The sequence below is a fragment of the Oryza sativa genome, chromosome 1 (genome assembly GCF_034140825.1).
Source record: "Oryza sativa Japonica Group chromosome 1, ASM3414082v1".
Taxonomy (NCBI): Eukaryota; Viridiplantae; Streptophyta; class Magnoliopsida; order Poales; family Poaceae; genus Oryza; species Oryza sativa.
Window position 1 is genome coordinate 9,159,420 of NC_089035.1, and position 19,185 is coordinate 9,178,604.

At 41.5% G+C, this 19,185-nt stretch overlaps 1 protein-coding gene across 4 annotated transcripts; it reads left to right on the top strand.

Annotated features, from left to right (window-relative positions):
* Positions 1–13,189: 13,189 nt before the first annotated feature.
* On the top strand, positions 13,190–19,148 carry LOC4324378 (N6-adenosine-methyltransferase non-catalytic subunit MTB). Of its 4 annotated transcripts, none has more exons than XM_066311080.1 (7): positions 13,190–13,750; positions 15,313–17,201; positions 17,316–17,399; positions 17,574–17,678; positions 17,789–17,897; positions 18,435–18,586; positions 18,689–19,148. In XM_066311080.1, the coding sequence occupies exons 2-7, from the start codon at positions 15,504–15,506 to the stop codon at positions 18,833–18,835; spliced, it is 2,295 nt and encodes a 764-aa protein (XP_066167177.1). In that variant the 5' UTR covers positions 13,190–13,750; positions 15,313–15,503; the 3' UTR covers positions 18,836–19,148. The 4 variants fall into 4 exon arrangements, with proteins under 4 accessions (XP_066167177.1, XP_066167178.1, XP_066167173.1 ...); XM_066311081.1 differs by having other exon boundaries at positions 13,222–13,750; positions 15,516–17,201; XM_066311076.1 differs by lacking the exon at positions 13,190–13,750 and adding an exon at positions 14,271–14,665.
* Positions 19,149–19,185: the final 37 nt, after the last annotated feature.

Sequence of the window (19,185 nt, forward strand, 5' to 3'; positions counted from 1 at the left end):
GGACAGAGACTGCATGCTCTAAGCTTGCATGCGGTGGCACATGCAATGGTATACAAACGATAGTGTTAGTCTAGCAGGCACGTGGAACATAAAGATAGCACATAAGTAGGCAGGATGGGCATTCGATATTTGGTGAAATAATGCACGTCCGGCGTGAAGACTCCTCGATTTGGGAAATTTCTTCCCCCGGCCTTCTGGGCCAAGGGAAAAAAAATCGGGCGTTTCATCCCTCAACCCGAGCGAGCAGAAAAAGCAAAAAGTAGAAAATCAAAAGAGTCATCATGCAAGGCTTCAATTGTGCATGCAGTGTGGGACTCCTGAAAGGCACGATCATGTTGAGATGGACATGCGGTGTATTAAGGGTGTATTTGGTTTACGGGCGAGGTTGGATGGGATATGACAATATTAATTAACAACAAAAATAAACTAAGCATCCCTAATAAATCCTAATCTTAAAAATAATAATCACTAATTAATAACACAACATGCTAACTATCACCAATTAGTTGCTAATGATCGCAGTTAGGAAAGGTGGATGATCTCATTGGGACTTAATGTTTAGTGTAGTGATGACACAATATATTTTAAATGTTGCACTTTTCTGAAACATTTTATTAAACGGGCTGAAACTAACTTGAACATAATTGCTGCTTTTCTGAGATAAATATATCATCCGATTAAAATATAGTCATGTAATATCTCGTTATAAATATTTAATTATAAATACAATGATGCTATCATGGATATGCGTTTTAGAAGAAAAAATAGTTAAAGCTAGATAAAAAATGAATATGCATTTACTAAGAAAAGACAGAGAAATAATTTGAGAGCAAACACTACTTGCTCTGTGCTTGCATTGGGCGGCACATGCAATGGCATGCAAAATGATATTGTTAGCCTAGCAGGCCTGCATGCGCATGAGACGTAAGGATAGCACGTACTCCCTTCGTCCAAAAAAAAAATAACTTCTAGAGTTTAAATTTTGTTAAAAAAAACTAACTTCTACCATCTTACCTATCCTCAGCACGTAAAACGAGAAGTTTTATTCCTTCAATACCCTTTAACTAACTACCACTCTTATTACTTTTTCAATTATTAAGATCATTTTAGTCATTCTCACTCTTCACTAATTCCACCTTGGGATGCTACAAATTTTTTTTTAACGGATGGAATAGGTAGGTGAGGCGCGCGCCGGATATTCGTTCAGCGCAGAGTCTCCTCTATTCGGGAAATTGCTTCCCATTGTCCGTTCGAGCGAACGGAAAAAATGGGATGCTTCATCCCTCAACCCAAGCGAGTAGGAAAAGCAGAAAAGTAGAAAATCGAAAGAGTCATAATGTATTGCTCCAATTGTGCATACAGTATGGGACTCATGAAAGGGACCATCAGATTGAGATGGACATGTGGTGTATTAAATCACTTGAATCTTCAAAATTCACATGATTATTTTCTTAAACCACTTATCTTATCTATGATCTAATTGTATCGTTAAATCCGTTATAATTGAATCTTTATAACAAGATCTTATATGATGATATTTCAATATATTTTCAATGTTGCACTTGTCCGAAATATTTTATTAAGTGGATCGAAACAATATTTTCATAATTTTGACGGTTGATTTTTTTATATAATTCAATCAAAAAATAGTCACGCAAAATCTCGTTAAAAAAATTTAGTTACAACAAATATAACGATATAGTCGGATCACATAGTGGATATGTATTTTAAAAGAAAAAATATACACGGAGTCTCCTCTCAGAGTTCGACAACTAGCACGGAATAGATCATCTCTATCGGACTGAAATCTTCGTCTGTCAGAAATCACGAACCAAAGTTAGACCGAGTTTAGTTCCAAACTTTTTTTTCAAACTTCTAACTTTTTTATCACATCAAAATTTTTCTACCCATAAACTTCTAACTTTTTTATCACATCGTTTCAATTTCAACCAAAATTTTAATTTTAGCGTGAGGTTAACACACACATGTCTGCGCGCGCCTGGTGTTTCGCAGATGTCAGTGGGCTCCGTACGTGTGCGCGCTCGCCCTTCCCCGGAAACAGCCGGCTCGGGTAGAAAACGGGAGAAGCGACGGGCACCGACGTGGCGCTGCCATCTCCGGCCAGGCAGAGGCGATGTCACCGTGTCCGCACGCATGTGACATGTCGCCGCGTCCCACTTCTCACCCAGCGGAGGAGGAAACGACGAGAAAAAGAACCACCGCGCGTCAGAATTCCACACCCGTAACGTACACCGTACGTTCAGCACTCATGCATGTGATTGCTCCTAGCCAAGTTCAGAACCATCGACAGGTAACTTTCACCACCAGGCACCAAGGGCCCGTGTAGTTTGCGAACGGGAATTTTTGGCGTGTCACATAAATTTAAAATATTAAAAATTAATAACAAAATAATTTTAAGTATTAAATATAGACTAATAACAAAATAAATTACAGATTCCGTCTAAAAACTGCAAGACGAATTTATTAAGCCTAATTAATCCGTTATTAGCAAATGTTTACAGTAGCATCATATTATCAAATCATGGCGTAATTAGGCTCAAAAGATTCGTCTCGTAATTTACATGCAAACTGTGTAATTGTTTTTTTCGTTCACATTTAATGCTTCATCCATGTGTCCAAACATTCGATACGATAGGGTGAAAAATTTTAGTTTAGGAACTAAACAGGGCCCAAGTGAGAGGATCCAAACTTCAGAAACTTTGTCTTCCACTCTTTCTATAAAATATACTCAAGGTATAGCTCAAGGTACAACGGAAGATAAACAGTATAGCTCAAGGCATTAAATAGCGTTGTAGTGGCTGCTACAGTAAAAACGGACCTCTATCACTACCGCTATGAGATAGCGAACTAGAGATAATATTTTGTTACTTAGTGGTCGCTATTACGCGCGTCCGTTATTGTACTCCGCTATCGGTTTTGTAGCCCGCTAATACACTTAAACATGGTTCTTTATGTATGGATAGGTTTAATTAAGGCTTACTTTTATATATTATTCATTTATGTTATTTTGTAATTCTTATGGTATAAAATGTTTGAGTAATTAAGCATGTTGCCTAAAACTTGTAAATTTCAAGTAAAGTGTAATTTTATGGTTTTAATTTGAATCTCGCAATTGGAACTTAGTGTTCACAATAACACCCACTATCCACAATCCACTGTCCAGACACTATTTTGATACCAACCCATTATCTGCAAGTATTTATTACCTTGTATAGCAACTTATACATTTTTAGAGGTCACTAAACATTTGCCAACCAGTCGTGTGATAGCCTGATAGGTTTAAGGTAACAACTACCAAGGGTTTAAAATCTTATCATTTGACTTGAAAAACCACACTACAAGATAATTGAGCTATTGCCACCAATTTATTGCAACGAAAAATAATTCGGGGCAATATATTGTACTATCGCAATGATAATTTTTCTGTGGCAAATAACTATACTTTGTTGCAATGATTTACAATCGTTGTTTTATTCAATATTTTTGTTGCAATAGGAAATGAGCTATCGCCACAAAAATATTATTATTGCAAAAAAACATGTTCTATCGCCACAAATTTAATTTTTGTGGCAATTTGCACAGTACATGGTACTTTCACTATTTTCTATTGCCATGATCAACAAATTCGTTGCAATAAAAAATTTATCATCTCATAATTTAGCTTATTCTTTTCATATGGACACGGATTAGGACAAATTTTATATGAAATTTATACCTCTCGATGAGATCTACAACTTAAATTTTTCATTTGAAATCTTTTAAATACTCAAATTCATGATTCAAATCTCAATTAAGCAGTCTCAAATGGAATTATATGCATTTTAAACAAAATTGATGCGTAGGTGAGTTGGTCATGGAGAGCGCGCGTGAGGGAGAGATCTTGGGTTCGAATCCTAGCCATGACAAGATATCAAAAGAAAATAGTTAGGATGATAAATTAATATTGAAATATTTAATTTGGTACGTAGAACTAATGCCACACATGGAGTGGTGGCAATAGTTATTTATTGCAACGATGTGAAGTGTTGCAATATATATTTTTTGCCACATACATTTTATGGCAATAACAAAATTTATTATAACTAAATAAAAATCGTTGCAATAACCTATTACCACGCTATTTATTACCACGGCTAGCAACGATTTTAAGATTGTGGCAACATGTATCTATTGCAACAATTTTAGCATCGATGCTACGATTTTTTTCGTGGCAATAAATTATTTTTCTAGTAGTGCCACTTGTGAGCGATATCTCATGTTTCTTGTAAAAACCATTGGTAAACTAGTAAAAACCATAAAATCTGAATAAATTTTATCAAAATTTTAATTTTTTGTTTATTTTTTAAACTTGACCGGGAAATTGAGTATTTTGTGTTATCGAGCCCTTCCAAGAAGTATGGTTTTCACGAAAACAAGACCGGTTTTCATTGGGATTATAAACTGATCTGCCACTACCTCCAACAGTGAATCATTTGTACCGACTTGGACCAAATAGAGCACAAACTGTAATAATCTGCAACACCTTATAAAATATCATAGAGATATAACTGGCATACAGATATAACAACAAGGATAGACATTGCTGCCACACCTAAAGATGAATGGTGGTTCTCCCACTAATTGCTAACTATCTTATAATCCAAAATTTTACGAAAGAGCCTCTAACTTAGTGGTTACAAGAGTCTCAGTCCTGGGTTCGACTCCCCGTGAGAGCAAATTTTTCAGGATTTAACGGCATTGTGTTTTCAGTGGTAGGCGACGTATCCGTCGACTACGAGGCGCATGTGGTGACTTCGTCAATCTCAAGGGTTTACCGGCTCAGTCTTCGAAGATGTCCATAGGTGAGTGTGCGTGTGTTGTGAGTGTCTGCGTTGTACGTTGTACTGTGTAATTCTCAAAAAAATCCAAAAATTTTAAATATATAGTCTTTTGTTAGGATAAATATGATCATTTTTGCTAATTTTTAAGGGAATAGATACAATATATAGCCTTTTGTTAGGATAAATATGGCTGTTTCTGCTAATTCGTAAGGGAATAGATACGATAGTGGAGTAATTTGTGCATGACTATATTTAGTGAGAGAAAGAAAATTATAGCCTAGACAAATCTAACTAAATTAATATTTGCTAAAAAAGATTATATTTTCAGTATCTATAATACTAACTCTGCGCGTTCATCAAGGACATATGCGAACATTCTGCAGCGTCTAGAAGATTGTTTTGCTCTCAATAACATTTATATTTAATTTTAAGACACGGGAACATGATGCATAAATTTCAGAAGTAATTTAACAAAATTAAATAGTTACTATATACAATATCAAGAAAATATAGTTAAAGATATATATTTTTGAACACGTCGGTGGGAGTACAATCGTAGCGTACACCCCGCGAGCGGTGCGATCGCGATCGATCCGCTGCACGCGCGTCTAGGTTGCCACACTTGCCACGGCACGCATGCGGCAGCGTCGTGTCGCGGCGTCCCAGCGGAGGAGGAAACGACGAGCAGAATTCCACACCCGCACGCTGTTCAGTAGTCATGGGCTAGCTAGCAGCTCACCTACTACTACTCCTAGCATCATGGCCCCCATCGGTTGCCACACAAAAATAAATCAAGGTCAAAAATTAACTTTTAGAATTTAATTTTGAAGTTATATTTTTAATATATTTTCAACGTGATTTTTTTAGGATTAATTTTTAAATTGCCAAAAGTTTTACATGTAAATTATTTTTTATCGCTAATAAGCTGTCAGGATTTATAATAAGTAATTCAAAACCATCGATGTAAACAACACACGGTACCAGTGGAGTAGGTCAATTTGGCTGCTCGCTCTGAATCACTGGAGATAGAGCAGCATGGATCGGAGCAATCCAATCAGCTCTACGCTTCTCACTTGAACCTGTACATGCCTACTCCCTCCATCCCATAAAAAACCAATCCCTCCATCCCATAAAAAACCAATCTAATACTAGATGCGACACATTTTAAAAGCAGGTACAATAGCAGACTATTAGCCAGCTGTAAATATATTTTAATGAGATAAAAGATGAGAGAGAAGAGCAGCGGGCTACAGATCGTAGCCAGCTGCAGCACGGACTCTAAAATATAATGTGTGTATTACAGGTGGGACCATATATTAATAGAATAGTAAACAACTATTGTATGAAATGGCTATTAGATCGGCTATAGATGAATTGGAGCCAGTAGTGGGCTATACTATTAAACTTGCTCAAATGCTACGAATATGAGATTTATTGTACTAGAATAAACCATATCATATCCAGTTCTAGATTTATTTTTTTTCGGGGACAGAGCGAGTATATGAAACTTTGAAACTTCTCATCGAAAACTATTTCACAATTTCAGATTTTTTTTTCCCAACGAGGATAAGTTCAGTTATCACCATCACGCAGGATAGGCACAGACAATGCTGCTCTCGATCCATGCCAAATCGCACCAGACGAAACAAATTCAACCAGAAAAAAAAATGAAAAACACTAGCATCAGACAATTAATCATCCACATGCCAATATTATTTGCACCAGAAAATTAAATCAGGGTGTCAAAAGAACGGATTGATTAATACGTACAAAATGTACAATCGCAATAATTAATGCCCTCCCAAGTAATTAGTAGAACATGCCTAAATACAATAATGATGAGCGATTAAGACAATCCCCTGAGCTGTCAGGTTTTGTGTTCGCTGCACATAACCTAATATTCGATCTTTTTCATGGGGTTCATATTCAGTTCATCCGCCAGGTAGGTCTAGTATGCACACACACCGTCACTATGATTGATCCACATGAAAATGATAGTACACTAATTTTGCTGGATTTTCATGCTTTGGCTGTCTACATATGCCATCACCAACTTCTCTTTTCTCAAAACTATTATATCTGCAGTTTCGTCAGTTGTGAAGAAGGCCACTTTAATTTGGTGGCCTTATGCAATTTGATAATGACAATAATGAGGTGATCAGAAATCATATGGCTGTAAAGTTCTCCGTGCACACGTTTTTTAAACTACTAAACGGTATTTTTTTAAAAAAAAATGTATACGAAAGTTGTTTTAAGAAATCATATTAATTCATATTTTTTTAAAAGTAAATACTTAATTAATTATAAAAAAAATATGTCACTCCGTTTTTCGTGCGGAGGAAGTAAGTTTCCTACTCAATATAACGAACACGGCCTATGTATTGCTCAGGGGCAGATCCAGCATGGGGTGGCGGGGTCTCGAGTCTCCACTACTGACGTAAATACTATAGGAGCTCTTATGAAGATCCCACTAAATTTTTTTACCATATGTATATGGGATGAGGGACTGTAATTCTATCTAGTTTATTCAGATCACACTACTATTTTTTTTCTAGATCCGCTATTGGTATTGCTCCACCAGATAATTAAAAGAACCTGTAAAGATATCATCAGAGAGAGAAAAAAAAAAGAGGTGGATGAATCATCAGAGCATATCCATTCGCATCGGGAAAGGACGATGCTCGCTGGGATTTGGCTGTACCTGACTGACAGTGTTCGTCGCAACGCGAGAACCAGCTAGAGCTAGCCTTTAAGCTTGGCTTTGCTCTAGTTGTTTGTTTCTTGGTCACTTTCTTCCCCTCGATTGATGGATGAGAATATAAGATAAGAAACGGATGCATTTGCCATGGTGTAAAGCTAATTTGCCATAAGACATATACGTATTGATTGGCAGCGATTTATCCCCCAAAATAACGGGGCCTGCTTGGATCGAGCTTTCTCCCAATAATGCCATGTTCTGATGCTAGCTCGATCGCCGCTTCCCATTTTGAACATGACCTTGTTTGTTCTCTTGTGTTTTGTTTTGCTTGGTATGATGGTATCAGGTAAGGCGCTGGTAATAAACACCACTGCTCCGAGACACAATTATGCTCTCTCCGTTTCTAAATATTTAACACCGTTAACTTTTTTAAATATGTTTAACTGCTCGTCGTATTCAAAAAAAAATTTAAGTAATTATTAATTCTTCTCATATCATTTGATTCATTGTTAAATATACTTATATTTATACATATAGTTTTACAAATTTCATAAAAGTCTTTGAATAAAATGAACGGTCAAACATGTGCTAAAAAATTAACGGTGTCAAATATTTAGAAACAGAGGAGGTCTGTGGCATCAAATTTCCAGGCAAAAGAGTGTATATAACCTATCTCTACTACTTGAGAAGAGAAGTCTTTTTGTTCCTTTCCCTCCGCAGAGTAGGCTTCTCTTTCGTGAGTGTAATCACCCTCCTTAAAACCCGAAAACAAGTTGAATAATATATGGTTTCAATATCCACACTCCGAGCCAATCCAGTTATATGGGCATATAAGTTGATAAATCAATGTCAGTTGCTATAGACGAGCATATTGCTAGTCTATCTAAAGTAATAGTGATGCATAATATCATCAAGGAAATCTTCTGCTATTCAGGATAACATATCGATGATACGAACTTTGTATGGTCTGCTGAATAAATATAAAGAGAAATCCATTAATTGGTGAAACTTTTTGTCCAACATCGAATAACATCTTTTATAATCTAATCCTCCAAATTTCTAGCCTTACGGTAAAAAATATTTAAAGAAGTAGGGCATCCCTTCTTTCTATATAATTAAGACCCAAAGCTGATTTGTGGTTAAGCCACGTCACCTGTAAAATCTCAGCCATTCAATCTAAACTGTGATCTAATCTGGGCGCTCGGTCTTCTCCTTTCTCAGCCGCCGCCAGATGCGCGCTCCTTTTCCGCCCCGCATGCGCCCGCGCGAGCTGCACTGTGGGCCTGCCGCAGATGCGGGTTCCCCTCGCCCACTGCGCTCGCTTCTCCTCTGCCCCCGTGCACGCGAGCAAGATGCGGTGTGGTCGATTCCCCTCCCCCGGCGCGCTGCTTCCCCCGGCGCGCTTCTCCTCCCAGTGTCGCATTGCCTCTGCCGTCCCCCACGCGCCAGCTACACCGCAGCGCCGCGCCCCTGTAGCCCTAGCCTGGCATGGCTGCAGGTATCGCGCGTTTGAAGAGCCCTAGCACCATGCCGGCTTCAAACGCCCTCTCCCTCATCCTTTTCAGCATTAGAGACGGTATTCACTTCCTCCCTTAATCACCCGCATTTACAATAAAAACCGCCAAATTAATTGGGTGAGGAGGCGCAGGGGTTAATACAAGTCATGTGCTCTACTCACTACAACAATTTTACTCAAGATTGTCGCATCGCCTACTCATGGCCGTGTATAAAACGGCCGGCCTCTCCGGTTCTACATCCGTCATGGTCTCCCTTTGAATTCCACTCCTCTCATATTCACAACAGGCAAGTTAAATCTGGCTCTCAAAACCATAAACAGATATTCGGATCATGCGAGTGTGAGAATGTCTTGCTGTTTATTCTTCGCAGTTGCATATGTTGAGGCTGCTATTGTAATTTTCTTTTTCTTGATGCAGCGTTCACATTGGGAATTTTGGTTACCGTACCATATCCTGCACATTGCTTCTTCTTCAGTATCAAGGTTGGTCCACTCCCACTGTGTTTCTTCCGTTACTTCTGCATCACCTTTTTGCTTACATACATATATATTATATTGCTGAAAATAGTTAACCCCCAATTTTTATTGATCCAATAATGATTAATGGTTAATGGTTTATGGATATGTATTTGGGCTATGTGCGAAGGGAATGAATTCAGGTACATATCTGATAGTTTCAGAGATTTGATGGTTACGACTTAGGAGCATGGTGAAATCTAAATCACTATTTTTTTTCTAAATAAGCTGCTCTAGGTTTGTTGACCCCCTGTTCACAAGTTTGGGTTGCTTAGTGCAGATTGCAATTGCTGTCAGGCAATGCTAATTTCAACTTGAAGTTTTGTTTATAACTAATGGCCAAGTAAAGTTGTTGGTTGCTGAATTTTCACACTAATCTTTAAGTTTTACATGGTTAGATAACATATACATGCTCATCTCTTTGTTTTGAATCATATTGAGTCAAATAAATCTTTTGTTTTTGGTGCTTCCTGTTTCATGTGTGCAAGTCACTAAAACAGCTCCGAGAAATTAAAGTTTATGGTGGAACAAACATGATAAAGGTGAGCCTTTTGTAAAATCATATTAGCATTTCATGAACGATTTGACAAAACCAATTTCTAGGGGTCTAAGATGTGTCTGGAATTGGTCCTTCAAAATTGTTTGTACTTTTCTGTGGGCATGATTTTATAGGACTTAGAGTTGTTTGGTCTGATCGAATTCCTTGGCACATTTCAGTAGCTAAGTGTAATTTGTTATTACGTGCTTTACTCTAATTCTGTCATAACAAAAAAACATGTACGAGCATGAATGGCTAATTGTTTTTCAGTTGTAGGTGATGTACCCGTCAAAGAACAAAACATCCTTCGGTGACCAACTAAATATTAAAAATATGCTGGCCCTATCTCTCGGAGGTGCCTCGTAGAGTTAGAGTGTGCATATGTGCCTTTATAGGGATAAGTGTGTGAGTGTGTATATGAGCTTGTATCTTTTTGTTGTTGTCCAATTTTTTTCTTGATCCTTTGACAACAAGATCCTTTGACAACAAATTTTTTGGGGACTGTTAGGTTTCACTGAATTAAAAGATCGGAATTTCACTTACCCCAAATCAAACACTGGATTTAAGGAGGCGTGCAGTAGACTCCAACCTAACATGAAGCAGGAGAGAGGAATAGTAAGCAATAAGCGAGTGAACGAAATATACACAAGGATTTAACATTTCCCTTTATTAAGCAGAGATATTTAATTGTTGTACTAGATTACGAGTGTGTACGTACTGTTGAAACATTTTGTAGCGAGTATTTAAGTTTGCTATATCGATTCTCTCTTTTTCTCTCTACCTATGGAATTAGTTTATTTTACATGTAGCATATTATCTTCTCTTAAAACATTATCCATACGAATTTCATCCAAATTATTTCTATAAAATCCCGCAGCAACGCGCGGGGTATCATCTAATTAAAGCAAATGAGAAACACCTAAGACTAGCAAACAAGCGCTCACCATCACCACGCTTTCACCGGCACTGGAAATCACCAAGTTTAGCCTACCCTCCGTCCGGCATAGCCACTCTCCGCCATGGCTGCCTACCTCGCTCTCCACCGTCCAAGTCCAAGTCCAACACACTAGTGTTGTGTTGTGACTCCGATGACTACACACACAGCCGATTCTTCAGTGTTGCCCCTTGTCCGCCGAGGAGCTCACCAAGCCTGCCCACCATCTTCTCTCTCCCAACCAGCTCAAGGGCCTCATCATCCTAGCTCGCCTCCTGCATTAATTCGCTAGTAAGAGCATCTCCAACAACCTCTTCAAATGACTCTCAAAGCTAAATTTTAGCCATTCCAGCGAAAAAACATGCTCCAACAACCTCTCCAACCGAATGGCTAAACCATCCGGTTGGCCAAAACCCTCCCTCCACTAGCTAAATTTGGCAAGCCAAAAATCACTGGCCATCTGTGAGCCCCACACACACATTCCGGCTTTCTCACTCGCATGGCCCCCAGTGCCGACGTCTCCCGCCGCAACCGCCGCCGTCGTCCGCGCCGCCGTCTCCCTTTCCTCGCAGCGGCTCCTTCTCGTCCTGATCTGCACGCCCATGCTACCGTCCTCGATCTGCTGGCACAACGCCGCTGTTGTCGGCCTCCTAGTGCGGCGAGGGAGGGAGGGAGTGGCGGCGGGGCAGCTCGACGCCTTCGCCACCGTCTCCGCGGCGTCGCCGTTATCCACGCCGTCGCCGGCCGCGCCATCGCTGGCCGCGCCGTTGCCCGCCGCAACCGTCGCTGCCGTCCGTGACCTCCACCGTCGTCCGCGTCATCGTTGGCCGCGCCGTCACCTTGCTTTCCTCACTTTCGCCGTCGCCTGGCACGAGCAGAGGATTGGAGAGAGGGGGAGGAAGAAGAAAGAGGAGGAGAATGATAGGCGGGGTCCATTGGTTAATAGAGAGTGGAATGTGAAGATTCTGTTGGAATAGAAAACAAATTTGACTCTCTAAATTTGTACCAGGCTAGCCAATAGGTATTTGGAGAGTCAAAAATAGCCATTATGTTGAAGATGCTCTAAGGCACTCGCTGAGATTTGGTCACCGAAGTAAAGGAAGAAGTCCGATCTAAATCGGTTGTCTTTTTACACATATATTTTTAACGATATTTTTTTTTCAATCCATATTTATCTTTGTTACATTTTGATTGTGTTCATGTGTTTTATTTTGTTCAATCGGAGCCCTCTGTCACATCGATGGTTTCTTGATGTTGCAATTAGTAGTTTTTTTTAGTGTTATATATGGTTAAATTATTTTTTATTTTAAGTGATATAAAATATAGATAGGGTCCGACCTGTAGTCACGTCCGAACGTTAGGCCATTAAAGTATACTTTGACTCCCTCACCTGTAACCCGAGTATGATTCATGACCTCCAACCATAAAACCGGGTATATTGATTCCTCCAACTATCAAAACCGTGCAAACTCTACCCCTAGGTTGTTTTGGAAGCGGTTTTAGCTAACATGGTGCCCACATGGCGGTGTTGACCCAGTCTTGATCCCACGTGTTGTCGATGTATTGCTTATGTGGCATTAGAGAAAAAAAATTGTGGGACCGACATGTCATTCACACAAAAAAATAGTGTAACCCACCGACATCTGGACCCCACATTTCATCCTCACCTCTCCCTCTCTCTCTCATTTTTTCCTCTCTCACCTTCCATCAGCCGGAAGAAGCACGAAACACGAAGGGGAGAGGTGACGAACCGACGATGGCCAGCGAAAGCACGAGCTCCTCCCCGAAGCCGGAGGAGGAAGAAGGCGGCAGTGCGTGGACGGCCGAAGAGCTACTTAGGCTGTGTTTGAGGAGAGGAGATAAAGAAGATTGGGAAGATACGCAAAACGAGATGAGCCATTAGCACATGATTAATTGACTATTAAGTATTTTAAACTTCAAAAATAGATTAATATAATTTTTTAAAGCAACTTTCCTACATAATTTTTTTTAAAAAACGCACCGTTTAGTAGTTCGGGAAACGTGCGCGCGGAAAACGAACAAAACTCACTCACAATCACCCAGATCACTCAGGAAAGAACACAGCCTTAGCTTATCTAAAAACATATCCGGAACAGTGAAAGCATATGCAAGCATGCATATGCATCGATCGATCGATATATACATATGCCCAAATTAAAGCACGGCTAGCTCCTCCCCCGGTAGGTGGACGACCGGCGAGCTCCACCCTCACGCACGGACGCCGGCGAGCTCCTCCCCTGGCGCGCGGACGGCAGGCGAGCTCCTCCCCCATCCGCGAACGCCGGAGAGCTCCTCCCCGGCGCGCGGACGGCAGGTGAGCTCGTCCCCCGCAGGCGGACGGCAGGCGAGCTCCTCCACCGCGCACGGACGCCGGCGAGCTCGCGGGACGGCCAGCAGGCTCCTCCCCCGCGCGTGGATGACCGGTGAGCTCCTCACCCGGCAGGCGGACGGCCGGCGAGTCTTCCCTCACGCGCGGACGCCGGTGAGCTCCTCACATAGTAGGCGGACGGCCGGCGAGCTCCTTTCCCACGAGAGGACGCCGGCGAGCTCCTCCCCCTGCGCATGGATGGCCGGCAACCTCGCGGGACTGCCGGTGGGCTCCTCCCCCGCGCGTGGACGGCCGGCGAGCTCCTCCCCCGTACGTGCACCGTCGCCGTCGCCGCCGCCCTGCCTCTAGTGTTGGAAGGTGAGAGCAGTGTAAAAGATGAGAGAGAGTGGGGGAAGAGGTGAGGATGACATGTAGGGCCCACATGTCCGTGGGTCCCACTATTTCTTTTTTTTAATGACACGTCGGTCCCACAATTTTTTTATTACTTTTGTGCCAGATAAGCGACACGTCGACGACACGTGGGACGAAGACCGAGTCAACACCGTCATATAGGCGCCACGTCAACCAAAACCTCTTCCAAAACCACCCAGGGATGGGATATAGTTTGCATCGGTTTTAATAGTTGGGGGAGTCAATATACCTGGTTTTGTTTTGTGGTTGGAGGTTATGAATCATACTCGGACCATAGTTGAGGGAGTCCAACTATACTTTTTCCGATGATATACACGTGCTTGTTTCTAGTGGGACGTATCAGATAGCCCGCAATCATATTCCGACCCAATTGAAATCTGATACCGGGCTGGGCCGTATCCATTACTAGAATGAATATACGGCCCAATTGAAAGCTTACAGGCACGGCGTGAGCGCGGCGTGGCTTAGCCCAAATCGACCGACCGATCGATTCCAGGAGCGTCGAGCGCCTCCGCCGCGCTCCGCCGCGCTCCGCCGCCGCCGCTGCTCTCCCCGCCCCTCGCGGGGAAGTCGCGCGAGGCGTCGTCGGCGGAGAGCGCGCTGTGGTGCGCCGCCGCCGCCGCGGCAGCCTACGCCCTTGTCCGTGTTGAATAGTACTACTACCATATAAACAGTCCGTCGCCGGAGGTTCTGCTAGGGTTTCGGCTAGCGGGGTGTGAGGTGGGCCGTCCGCCGCCGCCTCGGCTTGGAGCTTGGCCACCCCCTCGGCAAGGCCGGCGCCGCGCTGCTCCGCCGCCTTCCCCTCTCCCAGCCAGCGCGCGCCGCCGCCTTCCCTGAGTTCCTCCCTGACGGATCCCGCAGGTTCCTTGCTATTAGTAATCGTTAATTTTTTTACTGGGTGATTTCATGTTCTTGTAAAGAATTTCAGGGTAGAAATCCGAGTAATTTCTTCTCTCTCTGTTGATGTTTTTTTTCCTTCAAATTTTCTGTTCATGCGTATCTACATGTTTGTACAGCCAAACTTGAAACTGTGCATGCGCATCACCTTCATGCCCAAAATTTACATGAATTCCTTCCAAACATAGTAAAGGAAATGGTAACCAAACAATGCATTCCTTCCAAACACAGTAAAGGAAATGATAACCAAACAATTTCTTCCTTTCATTACTGTTTGCGGTTTCAGACTCTTACCAAACACCACCTTAATTTAAATCTTGCTCCAGTTTTGCACCTTATTTGACATGTATGCACTGTTGTATATTACCCAGCCCCATTGTTAAAGAGGAACGTAGTAGATGTGTACTACTATACCACAGTATATTATCTTTTGGGGTTTGAAAGTAAGCCTTGTTTCCATGAAAAAAATGTTCCGACATCCTTCCTTTGTATCGAAGACCTTGTTTCAATTAGTTGTTTACATATTTAACGCAAGCTCACTTGTGTGGTACGAATTCTGTAATGCTATTATGTGCTGCAAGTATAATATATTTTACCATTCTTTTATGTAGTGAAACCTGAAGTTTTTAGCCAATGGTTTCTGAGATCAGCTGTATTATTCAGATTTGTGTAGTGAAACCTGAAGTTTAGCCAATGGTTTCTGAGATCAGTTGTATTATTCGGATTTATGCTGTGAAACCTGAAGTTTAGCCAAAGGTTTCTGAGATCAGTTGTATTCTTCGGAGGAGGGATAACAATATTTATGTTCTTGCAGTTGGCTGACTATCATTTGAGAATGGACTCACGATCACCAAAAATTCCAAGGAGAAGTCCTGATTCCAAGGATAAGGACTCTGATAGGAACAAGGAAAGAGATGCCAAGAATGATTGGGACTCATCAAGAGCATATGGCTCTGAGACTGATTGCAAGGAGGAAATGTGTGATAGCAATAAGAGGAAGGGTTTGACCATGGGGGAAATTGTTGTTGACAATAGCAGATCAGTGGATAGTTGTCATGAAACTGAATTGCATGTGTTAAGAGATGATCGGCAGGATAAATCTGTAGAGATAAAAGATATTTTGCATGATGGAGTTGCAAAAAGTGACTATGCTCAACGCCAGATAGACTTGGATAGTGAAAGAAGGAATGGTACGGGAGATAACTCAAGGGTGGATGTCCTGAGAGATGACAAATTAGACAGCGGAAGGGACAGAAACTGGAGCGACAGAACACGGGAGCCTGAAGGATCTAAGGACTATGTGAGGAATCGTCAGTGGCAAGATTCTAAGGAGGCAAATGATTCTGAATGGAAGAATGCACATGAAAGACTAGATGGTGGGAGTTTCCATGGGCGAGCTGGTTACCGGCGAGATTCTAGGGGTAGATCTGAAAGTATTAGAGGTTCTTCAACCTATGGAGGTCGGTATGACAGTTCTGATTCAATAGAGATCCGACCAAATAACAATCTTGATTTTGGACGAGAGGGCTCTGTTTCTGGAAGAAGATATGATGTGGGAGCTCATCGGGATGCAACACCTGGAACGAATGGTGATAAATCCGCCAATCCTGAAGCAGATCAAAGTGGTAGTACCAGCACGATTTCTCAATTTCCTCAACATGGTCCTAAAGGTGATAGATCCTCAAGAGGAAGAGGTAGACCAAATAGCAGGGATTCTCAAAGAGTTGGAGGCACATTACCAATTATGCCCCCTCCTTTTGGTCCTCTTGGTCTGCCACCAGGACCAATGCAACATATTGGGCCAAATATTCCCCACTCTCCAGGCCCTCTTCTACCTGGTGTTTTTGTGCCGCCATTCCCTGGGCCTCTTGTGTGGCCTGGGGCACGAGGTGTTGATGTGAATATGCTTTCTGTTCCACCCAATCTTCCCATCCCTCCAGTTGCTGCTGAACATAGATTCGCTCCAAGTATGGGAGCTGGGCCTGGTCATAATATTCACCTAAACCAAATCGGCTCTGGAATAGGTGCTCCGACAAATGTGTCTGGATTGAGTTTCCATCAATTGGGCACGCAAAGTCGTGAAATGGCACATGATAAACCGCCTGCTGGTGGTGGTTGGACGCCACATAGAAACAGTGGACCAACCAGAAAAGCTCCTTCAAGGGGTGAGCAGAATGATTACTCACAGAACTTTGTGGACACTGGCATGCGACCTCAAAATTTCATTAGAGAACTGGATCTTACAAGTGTAGCAGAGGACTATCCAAAATTGAGAGAACTCATCCAGAGGAAAGATGAAATTGTTGCCAATTCTGCTTCACCACCAATGTATTATAAGTGTGATCTGAGGCAACATGTTCTTTCTCCAGAATTTTTTGGTACAAAGTTTGATGTTATTCTTGTGGATCCTCCATGGGAGGAGTATGTTCACCGGGCACCAGGAATCACAGATCACATAGAGTATTGGAATGCTGAGGAGATTATGAATTTAAAGATTGAGGTTGCTCTCTTTGTTTAGTTGTTTCATTCTTTCGGTTTTGGATCTGAAGTCTTCTTTTGGTGTTCAATTTATGCATACAATTAATGTGCTTCAGTGCATTTTACGATCATACAGGCTATAGCAGATACTCCATCTTTTGTCTTCCTTTGGGTTGGTGATGGTGTAGGTCTTGAGCAGGGCCGTCAATGCTTAAAGAAGGTGAGGTGGATTTTAATAGTTGTGCAATTATTCTTTATAGTAAGGCCATCCAGGCTTCTGTAAGCTTGGATATCCGTTAATTCAAGACCTGTAAATGATTGCACGTAGCTTTTTTAATAAAAAAAATCAACTCATGGATGAAATGGATCCTGACTGAAGCTTGTCTTTGTCCAGTGGGGATTTCGTAGATGTGAGGATGTTTGCTGGGTAAAAACCAACAAGAAAAATGCAACACCCAGTCTGCGGCATGACTCTCATACAATACTGCAACACTCAAAGGTAGTGTTATACTTGACTTCAATACTTTATGCTCCAGAACATCTATCTTCTGTTTTTACCTCATTTTTTCTTTATCTTGCTTGTGAAGTTTCACTCTTTTATTTATCCAGGAGCATTGCTTGATGGGTATTAAAGGAACAGTGCGACGTAGCACTGATGGACATGTTATCCACGCTAATATTGACACAGATATAATAATAGCTGAAGAACCAACCGATGGTATTGTTTCTTATGTTCTATTTCGATATTCTTATTCTTCATATATGCTTTGTGTACTGAATTGCTTTGTGGCACAAGGCTTTACGTGTACAGTCTACGCCATTATTTTTGTTGAGAATGTCAGTATGGCACATCTTTATGAATAATTATGGTATTGTCCTTTCATATGTAAGTTCATATTTTACCGGCACTGTCACTAAATTGTTATGCTATCTACTATTTGTTATGCATGATTTTGTTGCCTTCCACAACACCACTTAGCAGATGAACTTTTCTCCTGTTGGTTTTGCTAGTCGTTCGTTTGTTTATGTACAGAACAAATTTTGAATTTTCTTCCAATTTTATTGTACAGATATGTTCTCATCTGTTGATTCTCTAGAATGCAGCTTGGGGATTTAATTCTCCACGTTTCTGTATTTTAGAGTATAGCTACTTTTGAATAGTGCATATTCCTAAGCATACTGTTTTGGTTGAGTATGGTTAGCAACAAATGAAATTTGTGTACTGATGCCTGGAACTGTTTGCCTGATCATACAGGCTCAACTAAAAAGCCTGAAGACATGTACAGAATAATTGAGCATTTCGCTCTTGGAAAGAGGCGCCTTGAACTCTTTGGAGAGGATCATAACATTCGTCCTGGTTGGCTTACTCTCGGGAAAGGTTTATCGTATTCCAACTTCAACAAAGAGGTAAAGAAAGCTGAAAGCCCAACTTTATGCGTGTGTACCCGAGCAAGGAGTTTTCATGAGTTCCTCATATGGTGATTTTTTTTTTCACATTCTTTCCTGCAGGCTTATATCAAGAACTTTGCAGACAAGGATGGGAAAGTATGGCAGGGAGGCGGTGGACGAAATCCTCCTCCGGAGGCTCCCCATCTAGTTGTGACGACACCTGAGATTGAGGGCCTCAGGCCAAAGTCACCCCCACAGAAGAACTAAGGGCAGCAGCCATTGGGCTCTATAGGTGTGGTTGCAAGTGCACTTACAAGCGAGCAACCTGGTAGAATATCCCCGAGATCAGTAGTTACCGTGATTGGTTCAGACTTGAGAGGCTAATTTTTTCGTACCTGTAGCTTTATTACATCGCATTTCCTCTTATTGAAGTTTAGCCGAGGTGGTGCGGATGGATATTCAGTCTAACAGACTCAATGAACGCTTTGTTGTATGACTTGTACAGTACTGGCTGCTCGAACAGGATGGTTCAGCTTCCAGAAATTTGGCAACGCTCCATTTCAAAGAAAATCATTCAGTATTTGCCTTCTTGTTGTTACATTGATCTCATATAAAGT